Raw genomic sequence first — 25,357 nt, 5'->3', positions numbered from 1 at the left:
TGTATAAAACTAACAGGAGCTCGCAGAGAGAACTGCTCGCTCAGCACCGAACGTCCTCCGGCTCAGAGTGAGTGAAGAAGAGTGTCGAGCTAAAAGCTAAAGGGAGCTGCAGGCCATCATCAGAACATCTGTTAAAGCCATTGTGACGCAGCTACGATGGAGGAAAACACCAGACAATCACACACACTTCATCCAAAGTGAAGCTCCCACCGTCACTTTCTTTCTTCCCTCGTCTTCATCACCCTTAAAGAATCACTCCTCCTCCTCCTCCTCCTCCTCCTCCTCCTCGTCCCTAGGTCAGCAATTATGCCCCTCTTTTTTCTTCGATGCCACGTGAATAAAACATTAGCTATCTTTATCTCGGCTAACGAGCTATCTTAAGCACACTGCTGTGGGGATAATGAGAGGTGTGATCCAGGCGGTCAACTGGACGCCGTTCGCCCTCCGTACTGTACGTGTCTGATACTGCGCTGCACTCTGGGTATATTACTGTGTTCTTACTCCAGCCATGATCAACTAATCGCTCCGTGTAGAGCCTCCACAACGGGCCCATCCAGCGCCTCAGCGTCTAAATATAACCCGCTAACCTTCACGCGCCAAATACGGCTCGATGCAACTCCTGCTCCCCCCCCTTGGGTGACAACCAACAGCAAAGCATGCTGGAGGATACCGGCCGGTCCCAGAAAACCTGCGGTTGCTAGGCTACACAAGGACACACACAGAAACAACATCAGGACAGTTTCAGTAAAATGAACAAAAAGCCCCAAATCAGCTTTTCCCCCTCTTTTCTCCGGGAGGTGAGGGAGTCAAACAGTGGCTGTTTGGCAGTAATTATCTGTGCTAAAGGTCAGAATGGAAATTACGCCCTGAAATCCAACACGGACATGAAGGCATCAAGCGAACTGCAGCACACAGAGAACAGAGAGGGAAGAAGTATGTCAAATACCCTAAAACTGAAGCTCAGAAACACCAAATTATGAATGAATTTATGGGAGCGTATAATTTGGAACATATGAATCAAAGAGCCTCGCCTGCTGTATGTTTAATTACATAGCAACATGGCCACCACCGCTCTGGTGCCAGTAAACCGATCGTGGCGCGCTTGCTTACAGCGAAGGGTGACTCATATGTTCTGGTGTGTGTTTTTATCTCCCTCCCTCCCTCCCTCTCGCTCTCTTCATACCAGTTTTCCACTGCCGCCCTGCCAGCTAACAGCTACGGAGCTACGGGGGCTTAAAGGGTGAACGGACGACAGAGTGACAACAATGTTTTTATTACGAGAGCTGAAGTTCTCTGCTGGTTCCTGCACTGTAAAACCAGACTGAACTTGGTGAATCTGACCTTGGTGGTCAAGAAGCTTTACTCATTTTAAGTGACACTGAATTCATTTTGTCATTTCTGTCCTGGGAAAAACTTTCTAACTGTATTCAGTGATTTTAGTGAAACTGGATCAGATTTTACGGTGAAAATATTTCCTGGTTTTCCCTCTGACGTCCTCCGGCTGCTTCAACTCTCTGTGATTGACAGAGTTTCTGATTGACAGATTGATCAGTAGCTAACCGCTAACTGCCATCAACTGGCACTGAACACTATTGGCTGCTGTAACCACCAATCAATACCTGCGCCTGGTCCCTCCCTATCGGCCTGTTACAGCAACCAGCTCCCTGCTTCCTGTTTCATGGGGAATTTAAAGGTTTTTAATGTGGAAATTATACTTTAAACATATCAAACACGCATTGTTGTTCCAAGAAAAACTATTTTTATGTAAGTCTTAGTATGTCTGGAGGGAGTTTCAAGACGTTTTTGGAAGCTAAAGTGAATGGAAAGAGGGAGAACTAACAGAATGATGGCTGTGGTTGTTAAAGGAAGGAGTCCTGTAAAAGGAGCTGAATGTGCTGATGTGGAAGAGAAAGAAAAGAACGACTGATAGAAAGAAAGAAGATGCCAGATAGACAGCGAAAAAACAGAGGAGGAGGAGGAGGAGGAGGAGGAGGAGGAGGAGGAGGAGGAGACGGTGATGAATTGAGAGGAAAGGACGCAGTGGGGAGGAGAAGAGAAAGTTAGTTTTCCCACCAAAATGCCCCCGGGGGGAACGGCCCTTTACAACAGCGAGCTACTGTCTCCATTCATCAAGAGGGGAGCGACTCAAACAGCCAGTCAATGTGCTCTGACAACCACACACACACACACACACACACACACACACACACACACACTCACACACACTCACACACAGCAGCTCCTCTCTGTGTGATGTCGAGTGTTTTACCAAATAAACTGTTCGTTATTCGGGTTTTAGCTTCGGGCTGATTTCACATGGAGGAAGACACCGAGTGCGAGCGGGTAATTACAACGAGGAACTCTTAATCTGCACGCAAATACACAAAATGTTCACAGAGGAAGACGCAACGAAGACACACAAAGACAGAGAAACACACAGAAACACACATTATTTACCCTCAGAGCTCCCCGTGCACTGTAAAACAATATCTGTTAGTTAAAATGACTGAAATTGCCTGTGAATTTACATTACGGTTATTTAATAGATTAAACTGTTAAATTCAAGTTAATACTGTTAAAACATTTCTAAAAGCATCTGTTGTGTAATTTTACATGGATTTGTTTGTTAATTGACAGATATCTTGTATAATTCTGGAAGTTTTCACAACAGAAATATTGAATAAATGTTGTTTATCAGTGTATAAGCATTGGTAAACTCAATTCACCTGTATTTATAGCTTATTGCATTGTTTTTACAGTAGAAATAACTTTAATTACATTAAAAGATTTTATGTCAAATTAAAGCTAAAGCTGTATTTTAATTACAGAAATGTACTGTATTATTATTATTATTATTATTATTTTCATTTATTTTACTGTATTTATTTGGAATTTTTTACCAGTTTCTTTTTTACAGTGTACTTCTGAGAATTATAGCACTAAAGCAATATCAGCGAGTTATTTCCTGGAATGAAAGAAGAAAAAAGAAAAAAACAGAGAAATGAAGGCAGTAAGCTCGCCTGCCAGCCAGCCCATCAGCCAATCAGCTAATTACACTGGTAATTGTGGTAATGAGGCTATGGAGAGCGCTCATCTGTTGGCCAGAAACCCCGTTCGTACGGCCACTTCCATTAATAACCGCAGACGATACAACCACCGCAGGGTCTGTTCAATCCCAGCAGCACCTGCATACAGATGCTGCAGCCACAAAGGTCCCGCCTTTCAACCCGCCATCGCTGCAGTGAATTATCGCCGCGCCAACCCCCCCCGCAGGAGGACCCCGGCTGGAATAACATCAAAAACTGTTTCCTCTGCAGCTCCGTCAGTCGATGAGTTTACAGTGTCTGAACCTTTTCGTTTATTCTGAGGCTTTAAAATGTAAAAATTAAACACGAAGTTATTGGACACAAATCGTCTCAGGGAGGAAACTATGGAAGCCCACATCCACCAAAAAAAGGATTCTGTAAGTCAGTTTCATGAGAAACCTTATAGAAATAATGACTTTGATATTCTAAGTTATAATATTGAGAACGTTTGTCATTATAAAGACTTAAAGAATCGTCACATTGGCAGAAATGAGCTTCCATAGAAACATCAAAGAGAACCTGCAATAATTTGCCTGAACTTGATATAAATATATATCTATATAGATATATCTATCTATGCTGTGTGTTCAGGTGCATTAATGTCCTCACTAATGGACTGACATTACATCACAGCAGCTCCATCCTGCCTCTCCCCATCGACTTCCTGTTTCCTTTTACACCTGATTTTAAGATTTTATTGATCACTTTTAAAGCACGTGTGGCTCAAAGCTTCACAGCAGAAATAATGACCCCTTAATGAGACCTCGGTACTCAGCTGGGGGCCATTTCAGACATACATATATATACAGACACCATGTTGGACCGGCCTGTAAATAAATGTCATTTTATATGTATATTATATATTTTATAATATCTGTAAAAAGACTAATTAGTTATTGATGTTTGATGTAGCCACGGACAGATTTTGCTCGGTATCAAACACATGTTGGGGTTTGTTTATAAACAGTTTAATAAAGACATTATGTTACAGGGTTAGGGTTATCCATGTGTTTAATATGATCCAGTGTATCAGTGACCAGAATGTGTCTGTACTTCTCCAGGTTTCACCCACTGTGACCTCTTTAAAACCTCTCCTCCTCTGAGGCTGACGTCCGGCCCACCCGGCTGAGACTCCACAGCTGTACACCGTGTGAATGGATAATCTGCGGCGCATTCACTGACCGAGGGGGGGTCTCAGTGAAAGGTGAACAGGCGGGCGGGCGTGCTGTCACCGAGCCTGAGACCTCTCAAAACTCTGGCAGATTTTCATAAGAAAAGGCCGTCAGTATGAGTCCAACGGCGAGCGCAGAAATTGATTTGGCCTTTCGCTCCGCAACCTTGAATGCGACCTTCCAAATACCTGGGGGGGGGAAAGAGCAGCAGTGGAGGGGATTTTTAACTACACTGTAAAAAACTATCTGTACGTTTATGAGTTTCTTTTAATTAAATTACTTAACTTGAAAAATCTGTAACTGTAATTTCATTGTTTTTACATGTGTAATTATTAAAAATTACACAAGATTTAGTGTAAAATTACAGTATTTTTCTGTTATTTTACAGTATTTTTTGGTGCTCCAGCTGCTGTTTTTTACAGTTGTTTTTGTACAGTGTAGAAATGGATGCAGGGAGTAAACAAACTCTCTGAAGTTGTAGAAACGGCGCTGACAGTCGGCTGGATCGCGTTGTCGGGATCCAGTCTTTGACCTTTTATTTCACTGAAAGTAGATTTTCCTGAAAGGTGATCGCAATGCGTCTGAGGTCATGATCTTCTGTTTTCTTCATCCCTCTCAGAAAACCACCTCCAGTCTGTCCTCTATCCCTCCTCCTCCTCTCTCTTCATCCTTCCTTCCACTTCGTCCATTTTCTTTTTTGGCTTCTTTTGCCCACGCTGTCAACTCCGATTGGCTCTAATAGGAGGCCTCCAGCGTACAGTGTGACAGATATAATCAGGTTTGGAAGAACAGCTTCAGCCCGTGGGACAAACGGAGGGGGGGAGGAGAGGAGGAGGAGATGGGTGAGAGGAGGATGAGTGGCGGGATTAATAATAAAGAAAGGAGGAGGAAGAGGAGGAGGTGAGGTAAGAGCAGGAGGAGTTAGTCTGTTGGTTTTATGAATTATAAATATGTAATAATGCAATTTTAAACTGATATGTTTGTAATTAAAGGTCCATGTGTGAAACATTTAGGATTATCTATAGTCAGAAATTAATTATAATATTTATATTTATGTTTTAGAGCTGCACAACTAACTGAAATATTAAAATCATAATAAGTACAGAACACATTTAATAAAGTATCGATGGGATAAAAGTGACTAATGATAAAGATATTGTGTTAGGTTTAAGGTTTTCTAGTTAAAATCAAGAAGCCCTCTCGACCCTGTGAAGCTTTGGCGACCCCTAGTGGGGGTCCCGACCCCCAGCTTGGGAACCACTGAGTTAAAGTATCGACATCTCTAAAAACGAACGAGCACAACGAGCTCAGATGAGCGGAGCAGCCGATGGGTTTTACATCAGCTGTCACATAAAATACGCATCATATCCCTTTAAATGAGCAGACGGGTCACACACGGCGCCAGTTGAGTCCAATCCTCGTTCACTCGTCTGTAAACTGCATTAAAAACAGTGATTCTTACCAAAAAATTCAACTTGGAAATAAACCAAATAACACTTTCAGACATCCTTAAATCTTTTCGATTCATTCCTTCTTCTTTTATTTTAATGCATATTGGACTCTTCTGCGAGCGCCTCCGTACAGTCGGACTGTGCGTCAATGAGACGGGTTTATTGGGGAGGTTAAAAGCACGAGAATATCTTCACGCTGCTCATCACCGGGGGAGCTTGATTGATATTATCTGATGTGATCTGACAGGAGGGGGGGAGGTGGAAGAGAAGGGGGGAGGGAGTGGAGGGAGAGACAGGACTTAAAAGCTAAAGAGGGATGGAGGCAGAGGAAGAGAGAGATGGAGGGAGATGAAGGAAGGGAAGAAGAAGAAGATTTTAAAAGTGAACGGCAGGATGGATAGATAGCGAGGTGGAGATGGAGGACAGGAAGGAAGGGAGGGTAAAATATTAAAGGTTTTAGCCTGGAGGAGTGAGAGAGAGAGGGATGAAGGGAGGAGAGGAAGGAAAAGAGATAACATTGGGTGTGAAAGTATAGCATGTAGACAGAGAGTCTGCAACAGAGGAGGAGGAAGGTGAGTTAAATGTGTTACAGCTGGAGGTAAAGTCTGAGAGAAAGGAGGGAGGAGAGGAAGATAAGTGACATTATGAGGAGAGAAAGGAGGATGAATGGGGTTGGGGATTAGGCTGAGGAGGAGAAACAGCAGAAGCAGAGAGGGTAAGAAGAGAGGGAGGGCAAAGCTACTAAAGCCTCCAACTCAGAAAGGAGGCGACATATATTACAGAGAATTGGCCATCGTGGAAAATGCGGTGCAATTAAAAAAGGGCATATTGCCGTGAATGGCCTCAGATGTGCGTCGCCCCGGGGCAGGTTGTGAGCAATGGCACACGTTTGCATCATTTCAGTGACATATTTTTTAGGGGAATGGCTCTGTTTTGATTGTTCTTGGAGTTCATCTGGAGTCAGCACACTGAGGGAGGCTGCAGCAACCCCCAACGCCCCCCCAGTGCTCCTTCATCCCCCTCTTACTGCTTCTTCGTCACATCTGCACCGACCCGCCCAAAAGGTACTGATGTTGTGTTTGGAGTCAGGGAGACGTTGGCTCCTCTACAAACAGCTTTAACTTCAGAAGAGCTTCAAAATGTAGTTTTGACCTGATGGAAAGTCTCATGTTTTACAGCAAACCCCAAATATCTGTTTGGGGTTTGCTTTAAAACATAGTTGAATATAATACTACAATAACCCTACTAATAAGTCTACTGGGTTTCTTCTACTCCCCCTCCTTATAGTAAACATATTTCTGTACTTTTTATAACAGTTATACATTATCTAAAAGCTGTGGAAATCTGTTGTGTTGAGGCACTGATTCAAATACTGAAGGTTTAGAGCTGGCTCCCAACCAACGGGCCTAAATTTAAAACAATTTTAGTAAAAATGGTTAAAAAAATCTCACATTAAAACAGCTAAATTCTGCAAGAACTACAATAATGATCCATAAAGCTCTGACAGCCATCCGTCTCTCCATCGGTAGTCTGTGGCTCAGTCTCATCCGGCTGTGATGGCTCAAGGTCACAATAGCTCATTTTATACAAGAAACGGTCTCAAGCTCAATGAAATGGCGACTATGGGGACTAACATCATCACACATGAATACAACTACACGCGTCTCAGCTTTCCAGTCATATCCAATTTATACAATTCCAACACTGTTTAGGGACTCCCGTATGCAGAAATATTCAAATACAATGTCCAGTTCTTCCATCACCAAAATGTAGCCTAACTTTGGAGCTGTGTTTAACCTCCTTTTAACCTCCTTCCTGACAAGCTAGCATGACATGGTTGGTACCAATGGATGCCTTAGGTTGTATAGTTTCATATTAGGGATGCACCGATCCACGTTTTTTCACTTCCGATCCGATCCCGATACCTGAATTTGGATATCGGCCGATATCGATACTCGATACCAGAGCTGTGTTTGCTTTAATATTATTATTATCATTATTGTTGATTTTATATGAGGCTGAAATAAACTCCTCTCAACAGGCAAGTATGATATGTACGTATGTATGCATGTATGTCCCAAAAGGAAACTTGAGGTAATTATAAGGTCAGAAAAGGAAGTCAGAAAAACAGGAAATCCTGGTAACATCTTACACACACACCACGAACAAACCCATACACACAAACAAATATACACACATGTAAGTGGTCCTTTCACCTTGTTTCTGGCATGACTCCAGAAGTATTTATTACAATTCGCCTAAAAATTTTTTTTTGTTGCTTTTTAAATATTTGTTTTAGTCTTGAAATATAAGAAAAGTTCCGTCTCTGAACTGAATTCTTTGCAAACATTGCATTTTGCTGTCTTGCTCGGTGGTGTTTCCAGTGTAAAGTATTTCCACACAGCGGACATGTTGGCTAGCCACAATGCTGCTCAATGCTATCCTCCTAGCTGGCTGCAAACTGAGGAATGGATTTCCTGAGCGGGGGCGTGTCTCATAACTCTGTGTCTCATTGAGCCGTACCTCCGTTCAGGAAATCCATTCCACAGTTTGCAGCCAGCTAGCAGACTGGTTGGCAGGAATCACCTGTGGAGTCATTTCAGCAGACAATGTTAACGCAGACATGGCTCATGGATATCGGATATCTCCGCAGGTTGGATCGGGAAATTCCGATATGAGAATTACGCTCGTATCAGTCCCGATACCGATACTGGATCGGATCGGCCCCATCCCTATTTCATATGATACCAGTATCTTCTTCTGGCTACAGCTGAGCCGGCTACAGCCTCCAGAAACACTAATGTTAGACCTTAACTGAGCCCAAATATAAAGTAACATACAGCCCAATCAATAAGGAACCAGTTTCAGCAAAACACAAGTTATTGTGGAAAATACTGACTTTAGTTAACTACACACTGTATATTTACACTGAAAAACTGTCCAACAGTAAAACACTGCAAACTCTAAAGAAGTTAAATAGTAAAAACGTGTATTTATATTGAAATATGGAATAAAACCTAAAATAAGTGCTCAATGAACAAACTGGTGATGCTGCGACTCACCTTGACAATGTCCCCCAGGTAAACATCCTCCATCTTGTTTGGCACCTTCATGTGGAAGATCCGACCGACCACCGCCGAGGAGTCCGGGAAGGCGGTGGGCGAGGCCGCGTTCTGCTGAGTCGCCGCGGCCTCACCAACGGCCTCCACGGCCCGGATACCTTCCTGGAAGTCCTGAAGGAACGAGGAGTGCATGGAGGCCTCCAGCTCGCTTCCTCTGCCCACCCAGCTCGCCTTCTCCACCCTCCTCTATCAACACCATGTCGATCTCCACCTCCGCGCAGGCTACGGCGAGGAGCAAGCCCAGCAGCAAGGCTCTAGTCCTGGGTAGTCTCACATCGAGGCCCCTGCTCGCCACGAGGCTTCCCAAACTTTGCATTCTTCGTCTTTTGTCGGTCCTTTCACTTGATGCAGAAAAAAAACTAAAAAGGAGGATGTCCGAGTGGGAGGGGGGGACTTAGGCGGGAGCATGCACCCCCGACAGACAGAGCAAATCCCTCCTTTCAAATCTCCCTCCCTCTCCGTCCACTCTTCGCCCTCCTTCTTCTCTTCCACCTCCTCCTCCTCCTCTTTTGTCCTCTTCTTCCCCCTCCCTCGGCTTTATTCTTCTTCCTCTTCCCCTCTGCGTCTTGTGCTCAGCCCCCTCAGAGGTTTAGGAGTCCCATTGTGCACCTTCGAGATCTGTGAGGAGAAAGACAAGAGAGAGAAAAGACACAGTTAGAGGAGGGGGGAGTCGTTTCTTCTAACCACTCAATGCTCGGTCTCGTCACAACCTAAACACCTCAACTTAAAGCGTCTCGCACTGAATCAAAAGTCAATCCTCTTGATAAGTTCAGCCCCTTAAACTGATTCGCGCCACGCAAATCTCATTGTCGATAGGAATCCATCACGAACGGGAGGAGGGGGATAATATCATCAATGCTGTGGAGTAATCTGATTAGTTCTTACAACAATTCTCTGGCTCTCACTTTCACCCTCTCTCCTCTCACAAAGTCCTTTCTATAAACTGCTCATTGGCGGGTTATTCGGTGCCTTCAGACCAGAGGATGAAAAAGTGAAAGAGATGTGATGGAGAGAGAGAGAGAGAGAGATGGATAGACGGAGGGGGGGAGAGTGAAGGTGATATACGGTGGGACCTTGGATTAGCCAACAATGCCGAACCAGTCAAAGCCCTCTTGGAAGCGCTAATGAATGCATGCCTTCTCCATTGTGAGCGGGGTCAAACTGAGTGTGTGTGTAGGTGTGTGTGATGGGGGGGGGTGAAGAAAGAGCTGAGAGAGGGAGAGTGAGTGCTGCTGTGTCCATTGTGAACTCAGGGGTTTGTTATTCATACAGCTCTTTCATCGAGTAGAGGATCCCCTCCTGCGCCGGAGAGTGTGTGTGTGTGTACGACACAACTGATTTCCCCCGAGGGTTTATCGTCAGAGAGAAAGAGATGGACGGAAAGCATAAGAAAGAGAAAGAGAGAAGACCCCCACTGTGACTCCATTTTGCCCTGTAGCAGATGCCCGCTGGAGAGAGTGAAATCACTGCAGGAATTCCCCGGCAACAACAACACAAGGCCTCCCAGGTAGCTTTTGACCAACTTAAAAAAGACTCTTTGTTGTTGCTACCTCGCCCTTGCCAGTGCATCACCTTTGGACAAAACTTTGTTTTTAATCACGAGCGCCACTGTGTAGTTCCCCCCCGCTGTGAAAACTCTCATCCAGAGAGTGAGGAAGCAAGAGTACAAGAATTTTCTTTGTGAAAGTCAAGATTTTTATTTCTTATTGATGCCACCTTGGAATTATTTCCACAACATTTTTGGAGCAATAAAAGTTTTACCAAGCATTCAGGAAAGTAGTCCAAGATGGCTGCCAAGGATAAACTCCATCCCTTTCATGTAGGCTACCTTCAACTGCATCGCCGGGGGCAACATCCCTCCTATTTCCCCTTTCCCCCTTATTGCTTCTTCACTGTTGTCATCTGTTCCTCTTTAATGCTTATTCTTTCATAGCGTCTCTCTGTCTCTCTTGGATGTCTTTCCTTATTGTCTGGTCTACCTCCACTTCCTCCCCCCGTCTTCCAGAGGCTTAAGGTGCGCCACACCTTCCCTATGAAATCTCCACAACCTCTCCCTCCACCAGCAGTGTTGCAGCAGTTCGGGGGTTTTTGTAAAACATATTTGGTGCGAAATTTAACTGGATGAAAAACGGATAAAAATGGTAAAAAAAGTCTCTTCAAAATACCACACAGAGACACTGCTGAACTCTGTAAGAATTGCATTTGGATAGCGAGCACTGCCACAGCTTTCTCTTTCCAAAACACCCCCCTGATCCTCCAGAGGTACGCCACACCTTCCCTCTGAAATCTCCACAACTTCTCCACTCACTCACTCGCCTCATCAGAAACACAGTCTGTTTATCGCGTGACAATAGGGCTGGCGATGGCAGGGGAGTGTCGCTACGAGAGAGCTCACAGGAGCTGTCTGTGCTGCCTTCAATGCAAGAGAATGAGGGAGAAATCTTCTCCTCAGAAAGCTTTCATTACACCTACAAAACACCCTCCACCCCCCCGGTACTGATTACTCGGACACAGACGGGGGAGATTGTTGAGAGAGGACATTTGGGATAGGTAGAGTGCAAGAGAGAGGGTGAGAGACAGAAAGAGGAGAAAGAAAAGTTTTCTGTTTCCTCATCAGAAGGAAATGTTTGAGATGAATGTTAGAAAGAGCCGCAATGTCAGGCTTGCCAGGCGCCTCCTGATTGGCCCAAAACATCAAAGCAGCACCACTAAGAGATGCTGTTAGACATGCTCGACATGGCGAGTTACCGCAAAGAACTTTGTTTTTGTGTGTGTGTCCCGCTCTGGTGCAGACCACTAACATCGCCCACGGCTAAATGATTTTAGCCCGAGGAAGCTGGGGCCGGCTGGGGGGAGACCTGTGGAGGGTTGTTTGTGTGTCTGAAACTAGTTCACCGAGCGCCATGGCGACACCTTTGTTCCCAAACAGGCAGTAAGAAGAAGATGTCTGTGTGACTCTCTTCCCACTGGCTGGGGTCTTTCAGAGCCTCTTACTGCCCTGCAATTACTTAACCAGTGAGTGCTGAGATTTATGGCGTCGGAGGAACGATTGTCCGGAAGACTTTCCCACATGTTGATCATATTTAGGCTGTGTGGGCGGGAGGATGGGTAGGGAAATTAAAAGCCACACTCGATCTTAGCTTTGCATTTATTTTGGGGGCTGACATGCACTAAACTATTACAGAAAAATACAGCATTTATTTGGACATGTAAGGATGTTTTTTTGCCAAAGGAACCGCACTGACCCCAATCCTCTGATGTTGGTCCAACAGTGGAAGTCACAGAGTATTAGTCCTGACTCCAACGGGAGCAAAGAAATGAGCAGCGTGTTCAAAAACAAACCTTTTTATAATTGGCTTAATGTTGCATTTGCTTGACAAAACCAGGGTTAATTAACCGGGTGTACTCATCAGACTAATAGAGCCAGTTTCTGACTAAATACAAAGCTAATGTCCTGAATAGAGAGCCTGAACACACAACAGTGTTAACCCTCAACACTGTGGCTGCTATTGGCAAGAATCTGTGCGTTTCACAATATAAAGAAGTTACGGTTCAATATATATACTGCGATATATCGTGATAATCAAGTGTTACTACTAAACTGATCACTGATTCACTAAAGTCTTGTTGTCCACTGTGTTTTGATATAATCGGATGATTTTCTTGGGGAAAAAAAGGAGAAGAAATTAGAAGAAATTAGGCAATGTTCTGCAGAACAACCCAAAAGTAAAGGAACTGTAACAACAGCACACTAGTTACGAACTACGGCTACAGCTAACGATTATTTTCATTATCAAAAATATTCACATTTCAGTTGAAATCGGACAATTCGGGCATCTTTCTTAACAAACAAATGATTAATCGATCAAAATCAACACTAGAAAACCAAACATAGCAGAAAGCTACCAAAACATCAGAGAATAACCAAACCTATGCGATTGGATCCCAGGCGAGCCCCCAAATGTTCCTTCCCTTGAGCCAGGGTTGTAAAAGGCAGCATAAAGCGAGTACTGTAGTTATTTATTATGTCGAAACTCTATTATTATTATTATTACTGTAACATTTGATAATGGTGATTTTTAGTTATTGTAGGCTATCATTCATACAAATGTACACAGACCAAATGAACATTGCTCACTGCTGCTGCAAAAAGTTACTTCACATAACATTATCAATGAATCTGTCAATCATTTTCTAGATTAATCAATTAGTTGTTGGTGCATAAAATGTTCCCAAAGTCGAAGCTAACGTCCTCAAATAAATATATTCAGTTAACTGTCACACCATAAATGTTCCATGATGTCTTTCATACGAGCTTCAACTCTGTTTGTCTTTAGTGAAACATGAATAAATCGGTGGTCACCAACCCTGTGACCCCTCTGATCAATCTAAAGGTTGATGATCAACAGAATATCAGAGCAGAAAACACATATTTATGCATTACGTACTGTACAGTTGTGTGTTTATGTGTATTATCCTCAGCTACACTCAGTGGTGACCTCAGCAGTCTGAGACTATAGCTGCTGCTCGGTGGTAAAAATAAATATCCAGACACGACAACCAACTCCCCTGCGCCCCGTCTCCACTATCAGGTTGCGAGGACGTCTTTAAAAATAAACGGTTAACTGGACACTTGCATGCTTTTAGCGCCTCTCTTCCTCTGTGGGGTATCGAATGCAGTCGTACAGGGGAGATGGGGGAGAGGGCAGAGAGAGTTGAGATACTATTTGTTATTAGCCACAGAACACAATGTGAAGACTGCAGTTAGAAAAGCTTCCTACTTTGTGTTGATAACAGGGTGGAGGCTGGTCCTCTTTCACCCTCACGTCCAACAGAAAGAGCTTTTTATGGCTCGTCAAACTTTTAACAACAAAATGACAGAACAATTGGAAAGAGTGAGACAAACTCTTTATTTTCTTTATGTTCTACAAACAGCAATATCTGTATTTCGGGGCCCGAATGGCTCGTTTGATAGAAATGGCGTCCCGTGTGCTACGTGTTTGTCTCTCTCTCACCCCTTTCCTGTCACTCTTCAGCTGTCACTATCAATTAAAAGCATTAAGAGCCCAGAAAAATACTGAAAAACAAACCTGTATTTAATAATTTAATCAATTTGAGTCAAACAACTCAGGTTTGAAATGTTTATTACAGCCGTATAACTCCCAGAATGACAGGCAGGCTGATGGAGAGGGAGAGCTGGGAAATGTTGCATGTCGTGTGTGTAGAAGTCAGATTTAACTGCCTGAAGTAGCTCACAGGCGTCGACTGATATGATGATTGATATAATTTAATATTTTCAGTTGTAATTATTACATTTTCAAGCATCCAAATGATGAATGATTGCTGTTTTTTGACTCAAAGATTTGAGAGTTAAGTAAATTACAACAGATTAGAGGTCAGTAAAACTCTAAAATGTATTTAAAGAGTTGGAGTTCAACTTATGGATGATTGTAAATATCCTCATGAGTGACTTGCATGCCAATGTAGGGTCCCTGTATTTATTTCCTGACCCAGCGAGTCTGGTTGCTTTTTGTACCATTTTAATTTTTGAGTTTTTATTAATTATCACAATTATTTTGATGACAATAATTGTGACATAAAATGACCTAAACCTTTTCATCTAATGAGTTCAAACAATAATCAAACAATAATCACTATTTCATTTATAATGTAGCCTCAATGTGTCCATCATTTATCTCTTTTGGTGCTTTTCTCTGGTTTGCATCATGTATTTTGGGGCTTTGGGTGTTGGAGAGGTGATTTAAGAACGCTGTGTTTGGCTTTGAGAACATTTTCAATATTATCTGACTAACTGTAGAGCCCGGGGATATTGTGTACCAACAAAAAGCCCAAATTACTGAGAGAAACTGTGATCTCTTACTTCCAGGATGCCTCTCTCTCTACAGACTCCCCTTTTTGTTTGGGTGGTGGTGGTGGTGGTGGTTGGGGGGTAAAGTGAGACATCCTGGGTGGCGTCGAGAGACTTGAGAGAGACTTTTATGCTGCCACTGATGAAAAGGAGGTGATGGAAGTGAGGACGGGGACAGCAGGAGGGAGCTTTGGCAGCACCAAAGGTAAAATTTCTAGAAAGGCTTTGATTCCTTCCCAAGGGAGGAAAAAAACCCCTGAAGGTGGGAATCCAGGTATCAAACACACACACACACACACACACACACACACACACACACACACACACACACACACACACACACACAGAGTTCCTGACTTAAGGAGGTGAGTTCACTGTGGGGAAGACGTCCGACAGACAGTCGCTAAAATCTCACAGAGCAAAGACCGAGGACAAACACTGAGGACAAAGCCGCAGAAAAACACTAAAAACTGGTTGAATAACGTGTTTATATAAAGTATATATGTATATATGATCTATAAAAACCCCCAATTATCATATTAATTAGAGCTGTAATCAATCAGCAAATAACTAATTGGCACTTTGTTTGACAACCAATGACAAAATAAAGAATGCCAATAATTGAGGATAAGGAATGAGGAGAGGAAATGAGGAGAGGGAACGAGGAGAGGAAACATGAAGAGGGAACATGGAGAGGGAACGAGGAGAGGGAACATGAAGAGGGAACAAGGAGAGGGAACGTGGAGAGGGAACGAGGAGAGGGAACATGGAGAGGGAACAAGGAGAGGGAACCATGGAGAGGGAACGAGGAGAGGGAACGAGGAGAGGGAACAAGGAGAGGGAACAAGGAGAGGGAACATGGAGAGAGAACATGAAGAGGGAACGAGGAGAGGGAACGAGGAGAGGGAACAAGGAGAGGGAACGAGGAGAGGGAACATGGAGAGGGCTGTAAGGTTGAGTATGTCCATGAATGATGGACAGATACTGTTTGTTAGTTATTTACTGTTTGTTTGTTGTTTACTGTTTGTTATGTAATGTGTCTACACAAATTACATCCAGATAAATAAACGTATATTGATTTGATTTCTTTGTTCTTTTACGTCTTTTATTGACTTAATGAATCTACACTGTGGTTAGTTTCCTCCCTTCGCACACAAACACTCCAACGGTCTGAATCAGGAAGGAAATTCCTTTCCTGGAATTCCCCTCAGAAACCAACGAGGACACGGAAACGCCACTCAGCGGCCAATTACAGGAAAGAAAATTCCCCCACGGCAGCCAATCAGAGGAAGGATCTGTCAAGGATGAAACATTGGCACTTCAGCAGCACTTTAAATCTCAACTCCTCCGCCCGTTATTCCCTCCCTCCCTCTCTCCTCCTGTCACCTTTCAATCCCCCAAAGTCACTGCTGATGCCTCTATTATTGGCAGCGACAGGACGAGAGCGGCCTGAGAAACAGGAGGAAGAGGAAGCTCCCAGACTGACAGGTGACACCGACGCCAAGCGAATATTACAACGGATACGTACACAAACTGCTGGCAGGAGAACGGAAATATTCCTGCAGCTGGAGCTAAAAGTACAGTAAAATAACAGAAAATAACTCAAATTTTACATACAACAAAGGTTTTTGTCTTTATAATGTTTAATTAAAGATCTTTACACTGTAAAAAACAACTTACATTTACAGAAGAGTGCTGTTATTATTGGATTTTTATTATTTTAATGTGAATGTTAAAAGTTATAGAAGTGTAATAAAAGTCATTATCTGTGAGATTACAGTAATTATTGCTGTTTACACTGATAACAACTGTATTTGGACAGTTTACCAATGCTTATACACTGATAAACAACATTTATTCAACTTCCATCATTATACAACATATCTGTCTGTTAACTTACTAATGCATTAAAATTACACAACTCACTATTTTTACATCATTTTTAAAATGTATTAACAGAATTAAACTTGAATTTAACCGTTTAATCTATTAAATAAACAGTAAATATTGATTATAGATTTGCAAATGTATTTTAGTTTTGATATGAAAAAATGAAATTTTCTATAAATAAACAGTAATTTTATGATTATTCACAGACTTTTCGCGTTATTTTACATCAAAATGTTAAATTCACAGACTGTTTGTGTAATTTTATTAATATTTCCATGTATTTAAACCATACAGGAAAGGATGGAGGTGGCTTTCACATTACAATCCGGTTTACCTTTACAATGAGATTTAGATACTTAACACAGAGATTAAGCACATTTTAGGTGTTTATCCGGCTCCGTCACCCTGAGCGATCTGCAGTGTGCAAACAGCAGAGGCAGATTATGCTTCCGGCGTGAGGACAGAAGGAGTCTGCATTGTTCTTTTATAGCGTGGGAGAGAGAGTGGACGTCTTTGTGATCATTTAGAAGTCATTATTGGATACTTATGGATGGATTTCAAACACAGCATCAGCAGTAAAACTGTGCGAAAAAATGTGCGAGAACTCATCCAACCTCCGAAATGTGTGCAAATGAATCTCATAATTACATCTGTGACTAGCTGCAGTTGGAACAGGAAACACAGTGACAATGCAGAGCCTGTGCACTGCTATCTGCTAGCTGTTAGCTGCTAGGGCTAGCAGAGTGGGACATATGTGTGAACATACGGCCGAGAGGAGACAGTCTGTGTGCCAATAACTGAACCAGCTCAGCCTGAAACTGAGTTATAAATCATCAGAGAGGAAACAAAGAGAGGAAACAAAGAGAGGAAGGAGAGAAGAATAGCGGAGAGGAAACAGGAACAGAAACACCCATCAAATGAAATTAGATGTTAAGTGAAACTTTGCTGTGGAACAGATCCTCACTGATCCAGTGAGTTTCTAATCAAATGCACATTAACAACTTTTAATTAATTCCACAAAAATAAAAATCAGAGATGAGATCAGCAGGAGTCAGGACTCCACGGAGGGAACCTGTAATAATAAAACAACTACAGACCCACAGTTGACAGGAATAACAGCTCCTGACGGGAACTTCCGGCCGCTCCTCGATATCGGAGCCGCTCAGATCTCTGGAAGCAGATGTGAACCTGACTCATAAAACACGGGGAGTTGTGGGAAAACGCCAGCGGAGCCACAAACAACACGACAGAAGGCCGAGAAAACAGCAAACGCCACCTCTCTGCAGCCTCCTGGGTGGGGCCTGATGTTGGTATCAGTTTCCATATTGATGTATATCTGGAAGCTCTTAGAGAGCCTGCAGACGCTCGAAGGCACAGATGTGTCCAAAATCTGAGTCTGTAAAACAGGACGAAGAGTTCATGACATTAAAGTGTCATTTATGGTTTCAGTGGATCGGCAGCTGCAACTAAATACAGAATATAACTCATATAAGGAGGTTGTTCCTGTTTTATGATTCATCTCCAGTGTCACTCTGCTTCAGTTAATGTACGCTGATAAAATAATAGAGGATAACTTCAGAGGAGAGAAGATAGGGATAAAAACAGAGGCAGCGGATCGAGTGTATGGATCATTCTGAAGCCATTTTGAACTCCAGATGCTCAGAGACTCCCACAGGGAAACTGCGACCCGACACACTGAAGGAGGTGCAGCTTCCTCCGGAACCTCCCAACGCTTCCTGAAACACACCGGGAAGGTTTGTTGTCTGTCTTGAGTTACACAGGCGACCTGCAGCGACTGGGACGCCATTTATTATCTCCAAAAACAAAGATCCTTATCTGCCCAATAATCCCTCGCATCGAAAACAAGATTGTTTTACCACAGAAGTGCCCTTCACCTGCCTGTCAGCGGTAAAAATACCCTCGTCTCTGTTCCATCGGGAAAAGAATTCAAACCAGAACGTGAACTTGAGCGAGATGAAAGGAAACCCTACGACTTCCCGCCGTTTGTGAAACGTTGCTCATATTGATGTGTCCTGTACTGTCAAACTGTGCTGCTGTAAAGCCTTCTCGTCCCCCACAGGCCTCAGTGCACTTTAGGTTCCTCGAAATGAGCATTTAATTTGAGGCGAAGCCACAAAAAAAATAATAAAAAAATAAAAATGAGACCAGCAGGCAGAATCATGGGAATTGCGGTTCTTTTGCGAACGCAGCCAAACACACGTCCACTTTGATTAGAGTTGTGTTTTGGAGCGTCGAAGCATCAGCGCTTTCCTGCTTATGAGCCTCACAGAGAGAGTGTGTGTGTGTGTGTGTGTGTGTGTGTGTGTTTGTGTGTGTGAAGGCTAACAGCTCATAAGGGGAAAGTGCCACGACGCTTTGCGCATCTCAGTAGGCTAATTATAACCCTGCAACTGCTGCAAAAAATGAAACATGAAAGAATTAACAATCATAGAGAGAGAGAGGGACATAGAGACTAAACAAAAAGAGAGAGAGAGAGAGAGAGAGAGGGAGAGAGAGAGAGAGAGAGAGAGAGAGAGAGAGAGAGAGAGAGGAGGAAACACAATTATTGTTAAAGAATGTGTAGGTAGCAGGAGTAATTACATTTCACTCCAATTAGACTGCTGAAGTTGTGTTTTCTGCCTCTGTATCTGTGTGAGTGTTTCCCGCTTGTTTTACTACACTCCTGGGGTCCAAACACCGGGCGCTCGCTGTGGGGTCTGACAGCTTTGTGGGGACCCGAAATGCTGGACCACACAGGTTTAAAGGGCTGTTTGAGGAGTGGACACTTAGCTGTGATTGGTTGAGGTGAGGCAGTGCTTGGGTTTACCCCCTTAATACACACCTGCTCCGTAGCTCTCACAGTCTCAACAGCTAACTAACTAGCTAGCTAACCTATTTAGCCGCATTAAAACAGGAAGGAAGTTGCTGCATATTGCTTGATTTGATTGGCTGTCTGTCTGTGACATTGAGGAGTGACTCTGCACTGAACAGTTGATCATATTATAACTTTTATGTAACTTTTTAAAATCCACCTGGAAAACAATGTTTTTTCAGGCATTTTTAGTGTTTCCAGGACAACGAAACAGCGAATAGAAGTGTTAAGAGAGAAGAAAACACACATATGTTCAAAAAGGAAGACTGTTAGGTATATACGATTGTTGAAAATACAGAATACAGACAGAGAATTGTATAAAAATATCAGGAAAACTCATCTCTGATCAATATTCACAGGAAATAATCTGCTCAAAATTCATCCAAATCGCTTGTTTTACACAAACTTCCTGCAGTATCAGTTTTTCTCTACTGTTTATTTACTGTTATTATCATGCATTGAATATAATATGAAATATCCACAAAATATAGTCTGTTTACTCAATGATTGAAGAAAAAGGTTGGGAATGACAGGTCCCCACAACGTAGTAACACAAGAATTTCTGTATTTGTTATGTTATGCGATCGCAGCCAAAAACACAAAGATATGTGTGTGTGTGTGTGTGTGTGTGTGTGTGTGTGTGTGTGAGTGTGAGTGTGTGTGAGTGTGTGTGTGTGTGAGTGTGTGTCCGTCCTACTGGGACCACCAGCGAAGACCTGACACACACTGACAGCTGGTCACATGTGTGTGTGTCTGAATGTGTGTGTGTCTGCATGTGTGTGGTGAGATGGACAGCTGGGGACAGTTGCTAGTGTGACAGAAAATGACAGCCGGGCAACACGAGACCTCCTACACACACACACACACACACACACACACACACACTAATCTGTGCCCTTTAATCCGAGGGTCCGCTTCAATCCATGAACTTTCCCTCCCAGGTGCCATCCAATTCCCTCCGAACGTGCCCTGTTTTCCCTCTGACAGCTCTGATGGGGGTAAATAACCCAACTGTGACTATTTTTAGACTTAAATATAGTCGGAGGTTAAAGAAAAGGTTATTGAGAAGTTAGTTTGCACCACAAATTATCTTAAAAAACAACAAGCTGCATTGTTTTGGGACAAATTGTCTGACCTTCACTCAAACACGCAGCTATTTTTATGAGATGAGATAAACTTTATTTTTACATTATGAATCATTTTATAAGAGTAGGTGTCAGAGTGGGAGCTCACAAACTGTCTCAGTTTAGATTAAACAGAAAAGTTTGCTTATGTCAAAACACATTTGTGTGTTCCAGAAAATAAACTTCTCTCTCCGTCACATTTCTTTAAATCAGTGATGATTAATTGTCGGTTTGTTTGAGCGATCAATGAAGCTATTGGCGAGCAGACGGACGCCTCGTCAGCGTGGTGACGCAGCTGCCCGTCACAGATGGAGAGGAGCTGTTCATGAGCACGATTTATGAGACAGACTTCAGTTGATATCGATGATTATTGATCATTTATAACCTATTTTTAATAAAATAGGTGGAGAAAAAAGTTAATATCAACCACTTTATCACTTTGTTTTCCTAACCTGTAGTTTTTACACACTGAGAACAGCTCTGACTCCATCTTAAAATCAATCAAATCAAACATTTTGAAATCGAGTTAAATGAATAAATTATAATCAATCGATCGTTTGTCGGCTGTAACTGAATAAACATAAAAACACCTGATAATTATCATATCCATAGCTTATTCATTATGTGCTTTGGTGGCAGTTTAATGTTTAGTTTAAGGACTTTAATGATTGATCGTCTTATTGCTATTGGCACATATTTATAAATATATATAAAGTTTGAATAGATTATAGTAATTAGATGTTTAAGCGTTGTGACAACTGATGGTTGCACAATCCTTTTTCCTTTAAAAGAGAGCAACACTTACAAAGATAAAACATTTATAAGTTGAGTCGTGAACACAATTGTAGTGACAGCGGTTTCTATGGAAGAATATTCAACATTTAGTTTCTGTTTACAAACAAAAAGAAGATTGTAAATGTATTTCTGGGGTTAAAAACAAGCTAGAATCTATTCCAGGAGCTCTCAGGTGTTCAGAGTTTGCTAACACATCCCTCGTCTCCTCCAAGATAAACAGGACTAATCTGGGTCAGCTGTGTGCAGGTACAGTCCCGATAATATACGCCGCAGTGACCTGGATACTGCATCAACCCGAAGCTACGGCGCACGTATGCACCGTCCGCTCGCCTGTATATCTGTGTGTGTCTATGGATCCGTGTCCTTGTGTGTTTGTGTGATGAGTTTTTGTGCTGATAGCCATCTCCTCCCATCCCCCGGTGACGCAGGTCATCAATTCTCATCTCTGTGTCTCTGCTATCTGGCTTACACTGCCGGGTTATAAATACATAAACACACAGCCAGTCGGCAAAGAAACAGCCAGAAAACCAGCCTGCGAGGATTCACCCGAACCCTCATCTCTCCCACCTTTAATGAGTCTGCACATATATATAGACAAATATATGAACATAAAGAGGATCAATAGTTAATATTAATGTTCTTTGTCTTACTTTGTACTTGTACTACAGTTCCCATAATGCTTTGGTGCAGTGGTAGATAGTGTGCAGGTGTGCCGTGGAAACAAACAAACAATTACATAATATATGTTTTTTATCAATACTTTGTAGTTTTATTACCTCATTTATGATTTTGTGACTTTTAAGGAAAATCTACGATATTATTGCGTATCGTAATAAAAATAAGTTTATTGTTGTGAATTTTCATTGTGGGGATAATGATGGTGGTCAATATCCTCACGAGTGACTTTAAAAAGCTCCTACAGTGCTATGAAAGGTTTTTTTGGGGAGATGTATCTTTTTTGAAATTTTCCATCCAAATGTACCTCCAACACTTCAACACACACACACACACACACACACACACACACACACACACAATCTAAAACGTCTCTGCTCAGATTTTGCACTTGTTAGCAGATCGGTCAGTTGCACCACGTCAATCACAAATCTGCTTTTCAGCCGGTCCACACACCATCTGAAGTCCCAGCAGCCAATAATCAATAACAGCATTTATTCCTTCACTCTGTCAGCCTGTCAGCCTGCGAGCAAACTCATTCCCTCCATCAGTCTGTCAGGCAGTCACACGTTCACTGACTCATTCATGAATCCAGTCGTACTGTCAGCGATACAGCGAGTCGCCCGCTCTGTTCACCAGAAGCACATAATTCACTGCAGCCAGCCGCTCATTTAGCCTCAGTATCTCAGATCTACCTTTGCCCCCCCCCCGACTCTCCCTCCACCTCCATGGTCACTGCAGATGTCTCCGCTCCGAGGATCTGGTCTTTATCTCAATGATAATAGCAGGCCGCGGCTGAAAGCCTTACGGACCGAGCAATGTGACCTCCAGCTCGCCGGGGTTTTAAAAAGGTACCACAGCTCGGATTTATTTTCGCTAGGCTAAAGACGTCCCCCGTCTGCTAAATTTATCACAGTCGAGTACGTTGGGCAGCCTCACCGAGCTGATATTTATCACCAGATTTTACTTTTTCACCCCCGCGCTCAACGTTACTTAAGGCTCCGCTGTAAAGGGATTTAGGTAAATGCCACAAGAGATCAAACCTGGAACCGTCTAAACTGTTGCAAATGTAAACACAAGAGAGAGAACGTCGAGGTGAGTGACTGTTCACTTATTTCTTCTACACCTGCATGTTAATGGCGTGTTTGAGGGTTGGATGACGGGAATGGTTCGTCTCTGCAGGTCTCAGAAACAGAGGAACTATCTGAGTTCAGTTTTCTGTCTTTGGCTCAACAGCTTCAGCCTCTCTGATGGAATTAAAATGTGATTTGCAGACTTACGAGACGTTTGGATTCAGGGGCACCGTGCAGCAGAAGGTTGCGTCAAGGTGACATCGCACTTGTGTTATCTAAAAAAGAAAGAACCACAAACGGCGTCAGTGAGTGAAAGCTGAGGAATCTGAAAGCTGATGTTTCAGACAGAGAGAGAGAGAGAGGAGGCAGAGTTTGTACATTTATATTCAATCACTGGACAGTCGGATGGAGTCGAGGATGAGGAGGAAGGGAGCGCGTCGGGACATGATGAGAAATTTAAGAACGACGGAAAGAACTGAAGGCGGGAAAGATGAGAAATAAAGAAGATACCGAGCAGAGGACGAGAAGTTCTGCGCTCATATTAACATAATGATGTTTAGCATTTTAGCACGTTAGCATCAGAGCAAGGCTGATATTAGCTTAGAGCTGATGTATCGTATCAGAGTCTGACAAAAAAACAACAAAAACACTGTTGTCATTACATTTAATGATACACACACGTATTTCAAGTTAAAGAATAACAATAAACTTGTTTTCTATGTGAATAACATCAAATCTTTACACTTTAAAAGTAATTTAAACTTCTTTCACATTGAATTGAATCCAAAATCACTTAAACTTATGGAAAGCATCAAAGCCCTGTGTAAGTTACATTTCTGTAATGGTATCAGGTCATCTTAATGAGTCAATGGAACGAACTGGAACTAAACCACCGCTATCTAAAATCCTACACTGTTTTACGATGAGCAGTTTTACAGATCGACCAGAACCAGAAGTCAGAAGACCCTCGAGATGTTGCTCTAAACACAAAGTACCACTAACAACAATAACCATCTTGTGCAGGAATTTGTTCAACAACCAAAGTGAAGATATCCGTACAGTATTTCAGTTTGTCCAACTGTGTACAATTATGGTTGAAATCCTTCCCTCAGAAACAATGTCAGCCTCTTGACAGCACACCATGAAAAGTAGTTCCAGCTCATCCTGCGGGGACCGTAAATATAACACTGGGTAGTGATTGTTTCAGTCGTGCACGCAAGAGGCTAAAAAGAGCTGCGTGTAAGTGGATGATACATACAGGGGAGAGGGCTGTGCTTCCTACCTGCACGGCCTCACAGAGGAAGTGAGAGGAATCTGCTGGTGTTTTTATCTGCAGCCTCTGGGACAACAGCGGTATGTAGCATCATGTAAAGCCGACACACCTGCACGCACACATATGTTCATTCAGCACACGCAAACACGCGGCTGAGTGGTGCGATAGCCAGCTCGCTTGTCTCCCCCGCTCTCCCTGCCCTAATGACTCCCTCCCTCCCTCTCGGGGGTAAGTGGGTGACAGTCTTTTAAAGTGCAGTGCTGTACCCTCTGATAGCAAAGAGCAAACAATGAATGTATCGGCTACGCTATTGAATGTGCAAACGTCTCAGAATAACAACGAAGCAGAGGGAGGACGCTACGCATGAATTACTGTACTTCAAAGAAGACTTTACTCCCTCCCTCCCTCTCTTCCTCTCTCCTCTGTAAACAAACAGCAGAAAAACAAGCCTGTCTTTTGTCTTTACTTTAAATTAAAGGGATGAAACACACACATCCTCATTTGTTTCTTTCTTTCTGAAGGATTTGCATTTAATATCCGGCTTCCCACTTTCTAACAATGCGTCTTCCAGCAGGACCGATTATTGACACATTGAGCTGCAGTTCCTCCGTTTTTATCGATTAGCTGAGTGAATCTGCAGTGAGTTCACTACATTTTACTTAAAGCTGCACAATTAATCGAAATATAATTGAAATCAAAACATGAACGAGTGCAACCAGAGCTGCAGTGTTTTAGTGTGACAGCAGCTTTATAATGAACGACGAGAGAGACGCTCTGATTTAAGAGAGAAAGTAACAGAACTTTGGCCACAGCCCATAAGGAACAGTTGCAGTATTTTAATCTCCTATGTAAAGCAGAAGTAAGTCTTTGTTGCACGTACAGTTAACATTGCTGTGTACGTTATTCATTAACAACAAGACATTTTTCCACTTCTGTTCTCGTCTCTCTCGGCCCG

At 42.8% G+C, this 25,357-nt stretch overlaps 1 protein-coding gene across 1 annotated transcript in view; it reads right to left on the bottom strand.

Annotated features, from left to right (window-relative positions):
* dag1 (dystroglycan 1) overlaps positions 1-25,357 on the bottom strand; it is a 53,863-nt gene that overhangs the window by 15,295 nt on the left and 13,211 nt on the right. The window contains 3 exon segments of the mRNA XM_051415320.1: positions 8,772-8,981; positions 8,983-9,449; positions 23,337-23,404. Of these exon segments, the coding sequence (XP_051271280.1) occupies positions 8,772-8,981; positions 8,983-9,147 (375 nt within the window). The 5' untranslated portion in view covers positions 9,148-9,449; positions 23,337-23,404.

Source organism: Dicentrarchus labrax, unplaced genomic scaffold, assembly GCF_905237075.1.
Source record: "Dicentrarchus labrax unplaced genomic scaffold, dlabrax2021, whole genome shotgun sequence".
In the NCBI taxonomy this organism is placed as follows: domain Eukaryota; kingdom Metazoa; phylum Chordata; class Actinopteri; family Moronidae; genus Dicentrarchus; species Dicentrarchus labrax.
Note: the sequence above shows the minus strand (reverse complement) of the source record. Positions and strands in the feature narration are given on the sequence as shown.